Raw genomic sequence first — 16,964 nt, 5'->3', positions numbered from 1 at the left:
AAAGCTGTGATTCCTATCCAGATAGCCACGCGTCAATCTCTCTACAAACTAGGCTGCTTAAAAGGTCTCGCGATCCACATTAAATCGTCGACCTGTAGTTCATTGGAAAACGTACAACATGATTGTTAATTCATTTTGATATAATAATGACAGCGCTAAATAGATGAATATATAGACTTTTTATTATAGTTTATAATGCATTAATCGACTTTAGATCAGACGTCCTGTAGTCAACGTAGACTGAATGTCACCCGTGTTCGACCCCACTGCTCTAACTTGTTTGTTGTGGTTCATGAAAAAAAAGGTCGGTCTGTTTAAAGGGGGTTTGTACGTGAAGGTATCCTATAGAACCAGTGAGAAGTGATATACAAGTATTGTGTGGTAATTTCTACCAAAACTATTTCTCTTTGCACGTTGTTACTTACTCACCGCTAACGTGTATTTAACTATGAGCATCATATATACTTTGTAGTAACTCAGTAACCTGGTGGATAATAACTTTATTTCTAGTTACTCAGTAACCTGGTAGATAATAGCTTTATTTCTAGTTACTCAGTAAGCTGGTGGATAATAGGTTTATTTCTAGTTACTCAGTAACCTGGTGGATAATAACTTTATTTCTAGTTACTCAGTCACCTGGTGGATAACAGCTTTATTTCTAGTTACTCAGTAACCTGGTAGATAATGACTTTATTTCTAGTTAATCTGTAACACGGTAGATAATAAGTTTTGTTCCTTAGTTACTCTATAACCAGGTAGATAATAAGTTTTGTTCCTTAGTTACTCTATAGCCAGGTAGATAATAAGTGTGTTCCTTTAACCCGGTAGATAATAAGTGTGTTCCTTAGTTACTCTATAACCAGGTAGATAATAAGTGTGTTCCTTAGTTACTCTATAACCAGGTAGATAATAAGTTTTGTTCCTTAGTTACTCTATAGCCAGGTAGATAATAAGTTTGTTCCTTAGTTACTCTATAACCCGGTAGATAATAAGTGTGTTCCTTAGTTAATCTATAACCCGGTTTATAATAAGTTTGTTCCTTAGTTACTCTATAGCCAGGTAGATAATAAGTGTGTTCCTTTAACCCGGTAGATAATAAGTGTGTTCCTTAGTTACTCTATAACCAGGTAGATAATAAGTATTGTTCCTTAGTTACTCTATAGCCAGGTAGATAATAAGTTTGTTCCTTAGTTACTCTATAACCCGGTAGATAATAAGTGTGTTCCTTAGTTACTCTATAACCCGGTAGATAATAAGTGTGTTCCTTAGTTACTCTGTAACCCGGTAGATAATAAGTTTGTTCCTTAGTTACTCTGTAACCCGGTAGATAATAAGTTTGTTCCTTAGTTACTCTGTAACCCGGTAGATAATAAGTGTGTTCCTTAGTTACTCTATAACCAGGTAGATAATAAGTATTGTTCCTTTAACCCCAGGTAGTTAATAAGAGTTGTTCCTTAGTTACTCTATAACCCGGTAGATAATAAGTTTGTTCCTTAGTTACTCTATAACCCGGTAGATAATAAGTTTGTTCCTTAGTTACTCTATAACCCGGTAGATAATAAGTGTGTTCCTTAGTTAATCTATAACCCGGTAGATAATAAGTGTGTTCCTTAGTTACTCTATAACCAGGTAGATAATAAGTTTTGTTCCTTAGTTACTCTATAACCAGGTAGATAATAAGTTTTGTTCCTTAGTTACTCTATAGCCAGGTAGATAATAAGTTTGTTCCTTAGTTACTCTATAACCCGGTAGATAATAAGTGTGTTCCTTAGTTAATCTATAACCCGGTAGATAATAAGTGTGTTCCTTAGTTACTCTGTAACCCGGTTGATAATAAGTTTGTTCCTTAGTTACTCTACCGATTTTCATGTTGTACACGGTGTATGCTTCTACATTTTTTTAAAAATGAAATACACAATATCTTGATTACCTGTGCCAACAACGATTGGCGCTTTCAGTTTTCTTGATACCTTGAATAGAAATATTTTGTTTTGTTTTTTTTTATTTGAAGGAAAACGAAAAATAATAGTTGTGTAATTTCATATCAAGATTCGTTTGTTCAGCGTTTATACATTTTCTATCATTCATGTTCATGTATAAGATCAGAAATATATGTGCATATACATCTTATCTAAAAGTTGTTTTTTTTAACAGAGAGGCTTTAATTGGTACGAATATCTTTCGATTATTTATTATTAAACTAGAGAATGACATGTTTGCATATTTATTTATGGAAAATATGCATAACCAACGCAGCTTGGTGTATGAAGATGACTGTTATGTAGATTGCCAACTTTTTTTTATCTGAAACGGATGAATTTGGACACACCCACACATAAAATTATTGTTAGAGCACAGTAATTAAACTTTGAATATTCATGTATTCAGTGGATGAAGCTATTAAATCATTCTTTATAACCTAATTTCGTTTTTCGGTCATCATGTACATATATTAATCTAGTCTGATGAGACAAGAGATGATTAGGATCCGCTTCTGTCCTTTCTTTTGCAGTCGTCTAAAAGTGTATTGAATTAATGTAACACTCATGCGATGTCTTATCGGAGAAATCAGTCAACTCGATACTGTTTAGAAAATCGAAATTCGAAACTTTTTTTATTATTGTTTAATTTTGTTGACTTAAAAATGATATTTTTCTGAATTGTAAAAAAAAAAAAAACACGATGTGATTTTGCGCTCCATGATAATTATGTGTCGACATGGTCGAGGAGGCGATACTTTTGTGAATAGTTTAAACTTATGAGATTAAGTTTACCTCAGGTAGAGATGTCACGTTTGCAGGTTAGAAGGCATGTGTGAGATCTATCTATTATTTCGTTGGGCTAGACCGTCGTGGATGGCACAGAGAATATGTTATCTGCCAAACAGGAGAAAACGGATAATACCAAATTAAGTTTAACATTCGGGATGAGAATCGTGAATATCTAACCCCTTCCCCTTCGGTTTGAGTTGAAGTAGGAATCGAACCCAGATCGCACGGAAGGTGTGTTTATATACCTTATAAAAGTTCATATGAAATGACCTTTTTGTGTACTTTTTAGTGCAACAACAATGACACAGAATCACGTGTGGCTAAGACTCACGTGCGTCTAATTAAGCTTAACTTCACAAGATACTTAATATAACTGACGTCATAATCACTTGTGACAAGATGGAGGCCATTAATAGTCTGTTATAAATAAGAGGGGTCTTTTAAATTTCAATCGGTATAAGTACACTTGCCTGTATAAACGGCGATGAGTTGTTTTAATTTCTGTGTATAAACACTTTCCTACAATACAAGGCGTAGTTGAGTACATATAGATCATATATATATACACAGGCTACGCTGCAATCCTTTAGAGTCTGAACTCTTCGTGAAAAGAAGGTTAAAAAGTACAAGTGTTTGAGCCATTAAGAACACATTACTTCATATTTATGTCCACACATTTAGCCGTAAATTCTGTTCCCAGCTTCTGGTCTCGTAATTTGTCTGTCAATGACTAAGACACGGTGTGGTTATCTGTAACTGTCCGTTCCTGGGGAGTTTCGCATCATGTTGCCGGGAGTACAGTCAGATATGAAACCTCTGTATCGATAACTTATCACGTGTAAAGCCCCGTCTAAATGAATATGACTATTAAAGATTCTGAAATATAATATACCATTAGAAAAACATTTATCAAAGTCCTCTCCCGGGATATGATTGTCGCGATAGAATTCAACAACTTTGTGGTCAAATGTAATGGATTCATATATCAAAACTGTCTAGTTTATGTAGTGCAAGCTTCCAGACACTCCCAATACATCTCTGAGTATTCATATATACTGATCTGGAAAGTCTCTTGCTTTATTACTGGTGATGACAGATGAGAAAACAGCCAAGGATTCTGCTGACATATTCCACACAGGTTAATTACCCTCCATTAGCTTATCTTTTTTGTTCGGCGTTTTTATTCAAACCACATTGGAAAGATACAATTTTACATACATTCATATTTCATTCTAGACCCATTCTTTCGTGGAATGTGTTCTGTGATTAATGCGATATAGTTTAAGTACATGTATTTGAACGATAACAAAAAAAAAAAACTTTAAGACGGGTAATCTGACTTTTAACTTGAATTTTAAACAAAAAATTCGGTGTAGCTGCTAATTTGCAATACGAAAAAGTCAATTTGTCAATTATTTTCAATTTTTAAGGTGAATATTAGGTCTGGTTTGTTGTCAGTTATAGGCACCTCATTATATCTCATTGACAAAGGGGGAGTGGGATGGACATGTATATTGTGATGTGTTCCGGTTATAGTCATTGTGGATTGGTGCGTTTAAAGAGGTAAACTTTGTATATGTACTTCCTCTTCTCTAAACATCACAGTATAATAGGTTCTGTTTTGATCAAACTTTTCAACATGTGACTCGTTCAATTCAGCAACGTCTGATTGTTACATTGTGGATTACGTTAGATATAATAGGTTCTGTTTTGATCAAACTTTTCATCACGTGACTTAACGGTGATATGAGGAAAGCACTGGGATAAAGACATATTTCTGCAAAGTTCAAAGTAGGCAGCTGGTTCAATTATCCCGTTGTTTGAGAGGTTCAAAGTGTGTTGTTTAAACATACGAGTAGTTCAAACGTGCTAATGAATTATCTTGCTTATTCAAAGCATAAAATTTCGCAATGAAACTAATTTTACATACTGGTACATTCGAGTACACATGTTTGTCAAAACGTCAATACGGTTTAATGTGATAGCTGTTTTGTGCCTGATTCCGAATTGATGGGCTCGTTAGACGCAAATGATTCGAGGAATCCCAGCTATCCAGGTACCTTATCATCATCAACAACAAGTAATGAAAAATTCTCCAGAGAGAATCCGAGGGGAGGCTTTTTTTTAGACCACCGGTACGGGTCTGGCTCCTCAGCTTAACGTAATACACAAGAAGAAATTTTGAATTAAAAATTATCGATGCAGTTATTTTGATAGGTGATAATAACATGCCAATAACACTTTTAACCAGCTGAGTAAAACATCGAATTAAAGCGATCTAAAGGTGACCGAAATGATTAGAGCTATGCTATTTTTGCCTTGTTAAGATAGCATTACATTGAACTCGGATGTCCAGATGCCTCGACCACGTGTAAAAACTAAGGATAACTTGCCGACGTGCCTCATTGAGACTGCATGCGCTCGTTGAGACGCTGAACGTGCTGATGGAAAAAGGCCACCAGATGTGCACGTGCGATAGATCGGTCTCGATAGCTGAATAGGTGTTTATGGTTTTTCAGAGAGTACGAAGGTAAATTGTACTAAAAAAAAGGAGCTTTATGTGTTTTCATTGCTGTGTTTGTTTCGACATGTTCAACAGACGTGTTCCCTCTAGACTACCGCTTATCTAGACCATTTCAACACAAATGTGTCCCCTCCATACTGCCTCTTCTCTAGACTTGTTCAACATAGCGAGTGTCTCCTATACCACTACTTTTCTCCCATACGATCGCTTATCTACACCAGTCCAACACAGTAATGTACCCAACACACTTTTGGTTTTCTAGACCTGTTCAATCTCCAACACAGGTATATCTCACCCGTACTGCCGTTTTACTTGGTCTGTTCCATTAAAACGTGTCCCCTCCATACTACCTCTTCTCTAGAAATCTCCAACACAGGTATATCTCACCCGTACTACCGTTTTACTTGATATGTTCCATTAAAATGTGTCCCCTCCATACTACCTCTTCTCGAGAAATCTCCAACACAGGTATATCTCATCCACACTACCGTTTCATTTGTCATGTTCCATTAAAACGTGTCCGCTCCATTATACCTCTTCTCGAGAAATCTCCAACACAGGTATATCTCACCCGTACTACCGTTTTACTTGATATGTTCCATTAAAATGTGTCACCTCCATAATACCTCTTCTCGAGAAATCTCCAACACAGGTATATCTCACCCGTACTACCGTTTTACTTGATATGTTCCATTAAAATGTGTCACCTCCATAATACCTCTTCTCGAGAAATCTCCAACACAGGTATATCTCACCCGTACTACCGTTTTACTTGATATGTTCCATTAAAATGTGTCCCCTCCATACTACCTCTTCTCTAGAAATCTCCAACACAGGTATATCTCATCCACACTACCGTTTCATTTGTCATGTTCCATTAAAACGTGTCCCCTCCATACTACCTCTTCTCGAGAAATCTCCAACACAGGTATATTTCACCCGTGCTACCATTTAACTTGATCTGTTCCATTAAAACGTGTCCCCTCCATACTGGCCCAGCTCGGAACAGACACTATTTTACTTCACGTGATCTCTCTGTACGGACCTGATCACTTGTCATCACGCTGTCATCCTAAACAGGGTCTACTCGGACTGAAATTCTCTTATTGACCTGATGCAATCAGTTCGCCTCATTCGCTGCCGAATCAAATGGTAAACTCATATGCTATAACATGCTAATGCTAGGAAAGAAGACTGTCGTCATAGATACTACAAGCTGAACCAGAGCTTAAACAACAACAAAGACTCACTATGCATAAGGATAGAATAGAGGTCTTTAAAGTAAGTAGGCAGTCTATACAAAAACACCCGAAAAAGTGTTAATGAATGAAATTGTTCATCTGTATTTGACGGAATCATATACGTAATTTTCTGCAAAATTTCAACCTGTATGCATTAGTGTTAGATGTTCCTGACTCACAATTTAATTTACTTATATTTGCATCGACAGAGGTAACCATTCAGTATTATGAGAGAGCGTAACGATATCGAGACTAAACAGCTGGCCTACTAACGGACATTTTCTTACTCCCCTTGCAGATTCCTTATCTGGTGCAGGTGTTGGTGAAGTAGCGGTATCTCATCTGTATCGATATATACCCATCTGGGTATTGATATTGAATGAGCTCTCCAAGCTTGTCGTTCAGGCCTAAACAAATAGGGCGGTGACACCATGATAAGCCCACCACAGGTGTTAATACTAACCCAGAGCTTATGGGATTTGACAAACTGGTGGTTTAACCTATCAGACAGAACTTCTCCGTTATCTCGTTGAATAACTACTTTGGCACTTGTATTGAAGCACCAATATATCAAGGTTTTACGAATCTGTCACCGCACCACAGGGACCTATCCTTTGTAGTATCTAACATGACTTAAGATATAACGTCGACATCACGACAAAGCATTGTTGTTAATTGTTGGTTTATAAAATAACGATAGTTGTGATCTTTTAACCTCACTACCTCACTGTAAGTCATATCTGGTGTTACTTCATAAGTCAATCGATCTTTACGCAAGATCACAACAACAGCATTAATTCGTGGATTGCACCACCGGTAAATCACATATATTTCTCCAGATGTTTTTTTTCTGATAAAAAAATATATTCGCTATCTCGCTAGCTTACTACCTCCGTTACATCTTCCACTTGTGGACAGGATAAAATAGGGATATGGGTATTCAAGCAACGAATGAATTAACAGCAAATTTCTATAAATTGGACTGAACCGGGGTAGTTGTATCTGTGATAATCGTTGACTTTCCTTTCCTATATATTAACATTCCAGCTTCACTTGCCCATGATGTATGCTTTTCCGCAAATAAATACACTGAAGAAATTGTCGTTTTTATGATCAAATAGTTGGACGATAGTGACCACATATGTAACAATTGATGTTTGCACTTCAGAACACAGCGTTGTTCTTTTGTTTAAGTATTAATAATTCCCTCTTAATGTTTTCTTGGTTCATTTAGTTTCTTTTTCTAATTAGTTCCGTTTTTCAAATAGTGTAAATTCAAAGTTTTTTTCGTTCTGTATTGACGATGAAAATGTTTTGTTGACTCTTTCGTAAAAATATCGGTTTCTGTTTGCGTCTACCTGTTGTATTCCTATATTTTAATCTGTCAGTGTGTTTTAAAGTATAAAAATTGTCCAAGTAAATTAAATCTACAAACTGACAGTAAACAAACGACTGAAAAGTATCGTTTTACAAACCACACAAGGAACGCGGAAAGTTATATCATTATGAAAAGTTCCTATCTTAATCCATCAGTTATACTTCATACAAAACAGCATGCTTTTGTTAATCAGACACCCCAGATTGTTCATGAGAGAGGCGTGTCCAACAATGTGACTGAGAGGGGCGTGTCTTGTGATGTGTATCTATCGCCTGTGTGACTGTTTCTCACCTTATTTATACCCGAAATGAACCACCATTCATTTTCATCATGAAGTTGATATTTTTGATTAATTTCTTTTAATATTTAGATGCACAACTTTGAGCAGAAAAATAAAATGTTTTTACACGTAATGTAAATCTTCAGAATATATAAGTCCTGTAGTTTTCACAAGGAATCCAATTAAAGCTGCTGTAAATATTAGATTTCATCCGTGAGAACATTTATTTGAAAAGAATAACTACTTTATTTAGGAGGCCGATCTTATTTCAAATAACATGGGAACAATTTGGACTTCACTTGTCTATGGTGGCGCCATGCAACTATCTGATTAAAGTCAAAATGCGGAAAACATAGAAAATATATATATTGATCTCTGTTTCTATAATTATGGTTCTCGGTTGGGTTTTACCATGAAGAGTGCATGCCACAAACACATACCAGTCAATTCCATACTCCAACATATTGATAACAAAAAAAGGATAACAAGGTTATCTTTAACCTGTATATAGAACGTGTTGTTTTCGGTGGTGTATCCAGGACGGACATAAACATACGAGACATGGCATTATGTAACAAACGAAATTTATATTCAGAAGGTCGTAACATAACTAAGATAAGTATCTGGCACTCGGAAATACTTAACTGCAATTGCCTTGTTTATAGCTGTGCAATTATCATGATAGAATTTCCATGTTGAATTATGAAAGATATATAACTTTTCATCATACTCATGACAGAAGCAGCTGTTTGTTGTATTCGCATTGCCAATTTAGAAGGTGTCTGTGTTAAGAAGAACACGTATTGCTACAGCTACATTCCCGATTTTGATAGATAATGATGAATATGTCTTTGCTTACACGAAGAGAGTATCACAGCCGTACGTTCAGTTTTAAAATGACATTAAGTCACTTAGAGTAATCCTATCTGAGCAGGATATTTTCTGTTAAATCGATGCATAGGGTAAACATCCTAAATGACGTTATTTCAACTGCAGAAAAGTGTTGCCAATAAATTGTTAGTTTTTCTATGTTTCTCTCTGGAAAAATAAGAGGGTAAGATTTATAAGAATCAACAAGAGAAGGTATTCTGATGGTTGAGATTTTACCTTTCTAATTCAGTTATGGGTGATTCAGGCTGATAAACTGCAATTTCTCTCTTTTCATTGGCCATGAATTTTCCCCCATTTCCTCGAATGACGTCCTTACATGTATACTCGAATAGCCAAAAAAATACTCCGATGTTCTTCACTATTACACAAGCTCAAAAACAGCAGGCCAAACCTTTTGAAATCCAGAAATGACTAGTGTATCGCTAATGATTTAATTGCGAGACTTGACACTTTCTATCATTCATATTCTTTATTTCATCTTGAGCCTATACATTTCATCGGTACAAAGGACAATGTCATATTGATATCAACACATATGAAAAGTTCATAGTAATGTTCATTCCAAACAACACAGTCTGAAATTTACAATTCAAATACATGTGTTTCTTTTTGTTTGCAAACCATACTTCATTGTAGATAGAAGCCAACAGGTTCTGTCGTAGTGAACAAGCATAGCATATGAATTTATTCGGGTTAATTAATCGTTTGATATAACCGGTTGATAACAATTTTATCAATTTGTAGACAGATGGCTTAACAAGATAATGTGGTTTGACATATTTACTTCTTATTTCACTGAAAGAGGGGCTTGTTAGAATGAAGCGGGATTTGTCTTCTACATCAATTCTACATCATTATCAGGTGACACTATATACTCAACGTTGTGAAATATGCCTTGCCTGTGGTAAGTTAGTACACCACTTCAAGAGGGATCTATTACTGCACTGCGTCATATTTGGCCGGTACCTTTTCCAAATCAATCGTTAATGTTTTTTTCTGTGTAAATCAGAAATTTACTTGCGTTGTAAGTCTCTTTCATCGACTGGCCAACTCATTTTATGTTAAAGATTCGATCGGAACTTGGAAAACCCGGTGTAGAGTGAGGAGGTTTAAAGAAACACATCCTCAAACGATGAGAATTATCATCAACTTATTTGTAGATGTATGGTTCGTTCTCGACGACTATGTTTAAATGTCAAAGACCTAGTTTCTGTAACCCTTTGTAATCTCGTTTTTATTACTTCTATATATATAACATCTATACTTGTTACAGATTGTAACATCTACGCAATATTTATACCAACACGTTGAAAACGTCTATAATAGTATGTCTCTTTAAGATTTTAGAGTCGGTCGGTGCATACTGTACGCGCAATGGGGAGTCCATCATCGTGGTAATGGAACATGTAAAACTGAAATTCAGATAATTGGAAACGTTACGTTTTATTGACGCCGGTGTAGATCGCAATGTCTTAAATGTTTGTGGTCAGCCAGTGTTTAAATAATTAATTAAAAAAAATGATGTTTTAACGTTGTTAATAATTAGCACAGGATTACGTTTTAAAGAATATTGGACATTCGTATTAGACCATGCTGTATGGGTATCACATTACAGATCACATTATTTGATAAACATTATTTACACGTTTATGAGACGCTTGATAGCTCCATTGCAGATGAAGGCTTCTTTGATGACTTCCAAGGATTAGTTTATAAGATGATTTACACACAGGCATCTCATACAGTTTAACTTTGTACACTTCAAACACGCTCTTTATTAAAAAGATGAAATCATTTGAAAGTCTTACCTAAAACAGGAATTTTAAAATCTCATGAGATAAGATGAGATTTTAATCTTACCTTTCGCTATTGCACACAGATGTTCAACCCTATTCTACTCGAAAGATGTAAATCTAACGCATCCGCAAAAAAACATAAGAAAGTTCAAAATTGATACGGTTACAATTTATCGGATATAGATACTTGAAAAGGGCTGCATATTATGACGGATGTTGGCTGATTGTCCTCCTGTTGTAATTAAGAGGTTTATGATCGCTCGTCAAACCATCTTCAACACACAGGTGCGAATTTGTATAACGTGAGAAAGCAACAAAGCAAAGTTGTTGCCTCCACGTGCAGGTGTCGCCAATTAGAGATAAGGTCCATCAAGGGATTCACATCGAATCCTTGGCTCAGAATTGTATCCTACTCAACACTTTGATACTAATTATCGAGTACGATAAGGAATCATATGAATAGTACTTTCGTGGTGTATTATTTTTTTTCATATGAATCCTAATAATTTCTACAAAACCGTAGTGGATTTTTTCTTATCTTATATTAAAGTACGCACCTGCATTTCATTGACACTATTCTCCAGAAATAGAATGTACCTTTTCTGAGCAAGGGAATAAAAGAACATTTAGAAAACACTGTTCTGATGCAAACTAACTGGGACTGGCTTTTAAATTACAGTTCAAATGTCCGATACTGATATCAGTCTTAATCTTTAATGATCTGGAATAAAAGGCAGATTTGTATTCATTGACAAATATTGACGATTACATGGACAAGGCATTGAAGCATAACTATATTAGCGCTATTATTGATATTGGGTAATGACTGAGATGCGTGTGAATGGGTTTAGATCAGGCCTATTTAGTCATTGTGAATGGCAATCGTTCATAAATAAACAGCAGTAGTGTAAGAGCCCTATCTCATTGATCAGGTCTGCAACGAAGCTGGCGAGGTATGGAAAGGTGATACCTGTAAGATGTGATAAACAAACATACAGTAGATACGTTGCATTATTTAATGTCGGCTAGTTAGGTAATTGGGGTTTCATTACAAATACTATTATTAAACATATTCACAATTTTATATCCGTCGTCGATTTAGCTTTAATTGAAACTGTTAATAGCTACCGTTTTATAATTTAAGGTGATACACCTGTTATCTAAAATAATTTCTAAATATTTCCCCTTTGCATTTCGTAATTTTACATAAATGCTATCCTGAAATAAATTCGTCTCATGATTGATTCATAAATGATGTATTAAGAAATAGAATGATTCCGATTCAAAACTCATTTATCAACTTCGCAGATGTTAATGATGTAATATCAATCCGCATGTGTAACTGAAGTGTATTTGTAAATAACCTATTAATTAAGAATATTGATGTTTTCCCTATAATGAGTTAATTAGCCGGATATTAATTTTATAAATATCAGACATTCCAACGAATACTAATTAAATTTCCATTTTCTTTTTCGCCGTTGCACGAAAAGGGGAAAAACAATAAGATATCAAATCGTGTTAGCTGTTTTCCTTCTTTAAACTTTGAGGTCGGCGTCAATGATACGGAAAATTTTCGTAACATTGTGCAATAAAATCACAAACTCTCATTTATGGATATGAAGTGTCTTGCATAATTCAAAGATTATTGTTAACTTTGTAATATAATAATGAGGGAGCTAATTAACTCTGTGATTTTACGACATAAACACCCCTTATCAAATTTCTTTTTCTTTAGTAATTTTGTTTGCCGTTTCAAATACATTAAATTTTTCTACCATGTTATAAGCATGTACTGTAGATAAACTAGAATTAGATGTAAACGGATTATAAAAAAACCATAAATACGGTATACTGTTGTAATGTTGGAGGTATTTTGTCACGTAATACAAAACAAATCTTTGTTCCCCATGTTAGTAATTCTCACCTGAGGTAACTCAACGTACAGACCCAGATTGTACTGACAGTAAGAAAAACATACAAAAGTATTTTATCTTCTGGTTAAAATCAAGGGTTCAAGACCTATGCTGTAACAGCATACGTAGAGAATAAATCACGGTCTACTATATGACAAACCTTTAGGTCTGAAAACCGTTTCATCACCTTATAATTCTTATTAATTTCTGTAGTATATTGTAATCCTAGAGGCTAACGATTTCAGTTAATTTTTCATTACTTTAATAAAAAAACATTAGTTTTTGTATAAGAATTGTAATGTAACATTACACCATATCAGTAGGTATGTTTGTGTTCAATGTATAATTATGTACTTTAATAAAATTTTTACTAACACCAATTACTGTGGTCCTATATTTGATGCGTGTAGTATACCCTATGAGTAATAATGAGAATGTTCCTAGTTTACAGTACGATGTCTGTGACTTTATGGTATAACCTTACATTTGAACGTGTGTACATTCTTTAGGCTTGATTTCCACCTGTTAAACCCATTTACGATGCCATCTGACTAATGCTAGTGAAATGAAACATCTATGATATCATATTTAGAAACATTATTTAGAAGAAATATAGTCTTCAATTCATGATTTTTCTTGATCAGTCCAACTGATATTTAAATTGGGCATAGTTTAATACTGGTTTGATGTTTCATATCAGTGCACGTTTACATTCTTTTAATTTTCTATATATATCTCAGATCTATGTAGATATCAAATTGACTCAATCAGTAAACCAAGTACATAAGTATAAATATGCTAAATACCTGACATATTTTAAAATATATTAATACGTCTGTTTTAAGTTAGATCCCGGATCTAAGAGACCAAACCTTCTTACATGGGTGGAATTTCCAACAACATAAGGTCGTATAGGGTTCAAACGCTTTATTATTTTTTCTATCGTGCTCCAGTTTCATTTGTATATTTTATCATACTCTATATCGCCTCGTTTTCATGATATGAACTATTCAATGTTTCGCAAACTGTTAAAATTTCCAATTTTGTTATGATATGTTAATTTATTTTTTCTGACCCTATAATTGTCTTTCTGTAATAAGGATATTCACAAAGTAAAGATTACGATTTCCTCTTCTTAGTAAATATGATATCAAAGCGAGTAACAATAAGCTTCCACATCTCTGTTCCAGGTATTATTTCGGTCGTTACGGAATACGGAATGTAGCATTGACTGTACGGGGAAAGGACAGAGGCCGGTGTGTGGATCCGATGGACTAACATATTCCTCACGTTGTGCCATCAAGCGCGCCAAACGTTGTGAAAATAGACGTGTCAAGGTCAAAAGTAAAGGGGTATGTTCAGGTATGTCATTAGTACTTAAAATTATTTTAAAGATTCTACAAAAGACACGCAAGTGAATAGCACCTTTTAATAATTTAGAGCTTGAAACTGCATCATGCAGCTGTTTCGTCTTTCTAAGACTCGTCAGCGGCTAGATTTGAAGCCAATGTGGTGACTAAGGAAAATCTAAAGTGATGAGGAGAAAAGTCAAAATCTAGACGGGGAGGTGCAGCAGCACCATAATTGAATAAATTTCGCAATTTTAATTATATCAGACATTTTTAAAAAAAAAAAACGTCAAGTACATGTGTATATTCTGAACCGTGCAACTGATAAATAAAATAAAACGTGGCATGCAGACTACGGCAAACCGTGCCTATCACCTGCTATTTTAATAAATGCACAAAAGACAAGTGAATATTATCTTTTAATAATTTAGCCTTTCCGTATATGGGATAAAAAAATGTTTAAACAAGATGAACATCACTGACTTGCAAAGGGACCACAAATCAATTGTTACAATTCCAGATAATGGTATAGGAAATGAAGCTATGGACATTTCTTTGCAGCAAGGTTACTTTGTGAAATAAGAAAATAGAATAAATGAATAGTCCATATTAACTTAGTACCTGCGTCTTTAACAGAGGAAGTATTTCGCTGTTATTTGCGTCTGTTTCGAGTCGGGAAACGTTGTTGAGTAAACCTTATTGTCAATACAAAGTTTTAACCCTTGACATTATAACGGAAACATTTCACCTGACTCCTCGTTACCTCTGTCAACAAAGCTCAGACTTTGATACTATAAAGTCTTATTAGCAACACATAATCCTCTATACCTCCACTAACAAGATAAACCTACCACTCCGAATAATGCGCATGTCTGTTCGCTCCCACATCAGCCAGTAAGTGACGCCATACCTGTCCGGACCAGATAACATATTGATCGGCGTGGGTGTTGATAAATTAATTATATGACATCAAAGTGATTCTCATTTAGCTCAAATGATCCCCCACGTTTCCTCTATTTGTTAAAGCCTTATTAGATGTTTATCAAGGGATCTAAAGCAAAGCGTAAGGTAAAAAATGTTAATATCGGTGATACGACCTCATAGGGTGCCACTTAAATCTCCCTTATTCCTCATTACTTACATAACTATCATACGCCTATTATAAAATCCTCAATCGCAAAAGGAGGCCTTACATTAATTAAAATAGACATTTCTCATACTATCTGAGGTGTGTATATACAAATGTCGTTGTCTTTCTGTAATAGCCAGATGTGAAAGCTCCACGTAGGTATGTTTGAGTTTGAATGGACAGCATTTTTAAGATATGTAAAATGATCATGTCCCCGTCGTAAAGCTTTCAAACTTACAATTGATTTATCAGCTACATAACATTTAAACTAGATCGAGGTGTAACCTACCATGTTTAATTTTAGATACTGCATATAGTCTGTCCGGCCTAATTGGAATCACATTACATATAACTGATTATGATATGACACACTGTATACCAAGGAGTACAGAGTAAAGAAACATTTCAACTTAGGAAAAACGCAGCTTTCCTATAACTGTCTTTCTGTTTATCTTAAATGAAGAAAGATTGTTTCAATTATGGTACCTTGGAAATCTTTTTAAGAACGAGGTAATAACACTGTATTTTAGAGTTTATTCTATCATAGCATGGAGAAGATAATGACTTTTATTTATTTATTCCAAGCCGAAGATAACTATGACATTAAAACATGCACATTAACTGCAAGACACGCCAAAACATATGTCAACAAATACAAATGTGCTTGTCACATCAAAGCTTGCACTTTGTTTTAATAAAATCAAGTTTGGAGACCTTTAAAACTGTTTTTATCAATTCGAATAGAAACGAAGGTTTAAAGATAAATATATATATATGTATCTTTGTTCTTATAAGTCGTATATAAGCATTTACGTATCCTTAATAGTATATATTATAATATTTTAAGTTTTTCCGCCTTTACTTCAAAATACACCTGAATATTTTACAAAGGCTCACTAATGAATATAATCATTAAATTCAAATTGAGCATCAGATAGAGAAGAACCATTTTATGACTTAAACGTCATCGTACATCTGTTTTGTCCTTTTAGGATTCGTCTTCTGTGACTGGGGGAATCAATTTTGATCGAAAGAAATGTCGCAATCTACATGGGGAGGTGCACTAGCCCCATATTTCAATAAATGTGGTAGTTAACGTTAAGTGCATGATATTCTGACCGTACCACCATTCAAATGAATTAAAACATGGCATGCAGGCTACAGAAAACCTTGGAGGCTAAACGTCCACCAGCAGTGTCTACCACCTGCAACCCCGACGACTGTATAAAAAACCACACAATTGAATATCACCTTCAATACAAATTAGAATTAGATATAGCAGAGCTAATAATGAAGTAAACTGCATCATTACGCTGAATTTAATTTATTTAAAATAATTTCATATCAGTTATAGTATTATCTCCCCTGTCTTCGTGTGGTTTTATAGCATGTCATATTTTAGTTCTGATTTTGACAGTAGGTTGACAAAGTAATTTGTTTTTCATGTTCGGTTGTCAATTAAAGACTGACTATATGTTTTTGATAACCAATAACTGTTTCAACAAAATGTATGATTTATTTTGATGTCAATGAAAAGCATTGCAAATTTGTCTTATGAAACAGTACTTTATTCCTGTGCAAAGAAAGACCAGGAACTAAATTTTAGATTTGTCGAATCACTTAACAATTAAAAATGGGAAAATCAAGAAAAAGGTGTATGTTGTAAGTTAACTTATTTTTAATCTCGAT

General features: G+C 34.6%; 1 protein-coding gene across 6 annotated transcripts in view; it reads left to right on the top strand.

The window, feature by feature from the left end:
• The window catches only part of LOC132552108 (SPARC-related modular calcium-binding protein 2-like), a 75,022-nt gene that overhangs the window by 31,791 nt on the left and 26,267 nt on the right, over positions 1-16,964 (top strand). For all 6 annotated transcript variants that reach the window (XM_060216280.1, XM_060216288.1, XM_060216258.1 and 3 more), the window contains exon 2: positions 13,988-14,159. In XM_060216280.1, the coding sequence (XP_060072263.1) occupies positions 13,988-14,159 (172 nt within the window). The remainder of the gene's footprint in view (positions 1-13,987; positions 14,160-16,964) is intronic.

This window comes from Ylistrum balloti, unplaced genomic scaffold, assembly GCF_031769215.1.
Source record: "Ylistrum balloti isolate Yb309-2 unplaced genomic scaffold, AGI_CSIRO_Ybal_v1 Utg369630, whole genome shotgun sequence".
In the NCBI taxonomy this organism is placed as follows: Eukaryota; Metazoa; Mollusca; class Bivalvia; order Pectinida; family Pectinidae; genus Ylistrum; species Ylistrum balloti.
This window is presented reverse-complemented; position numbering and strand designations above follow the sequence as displayed.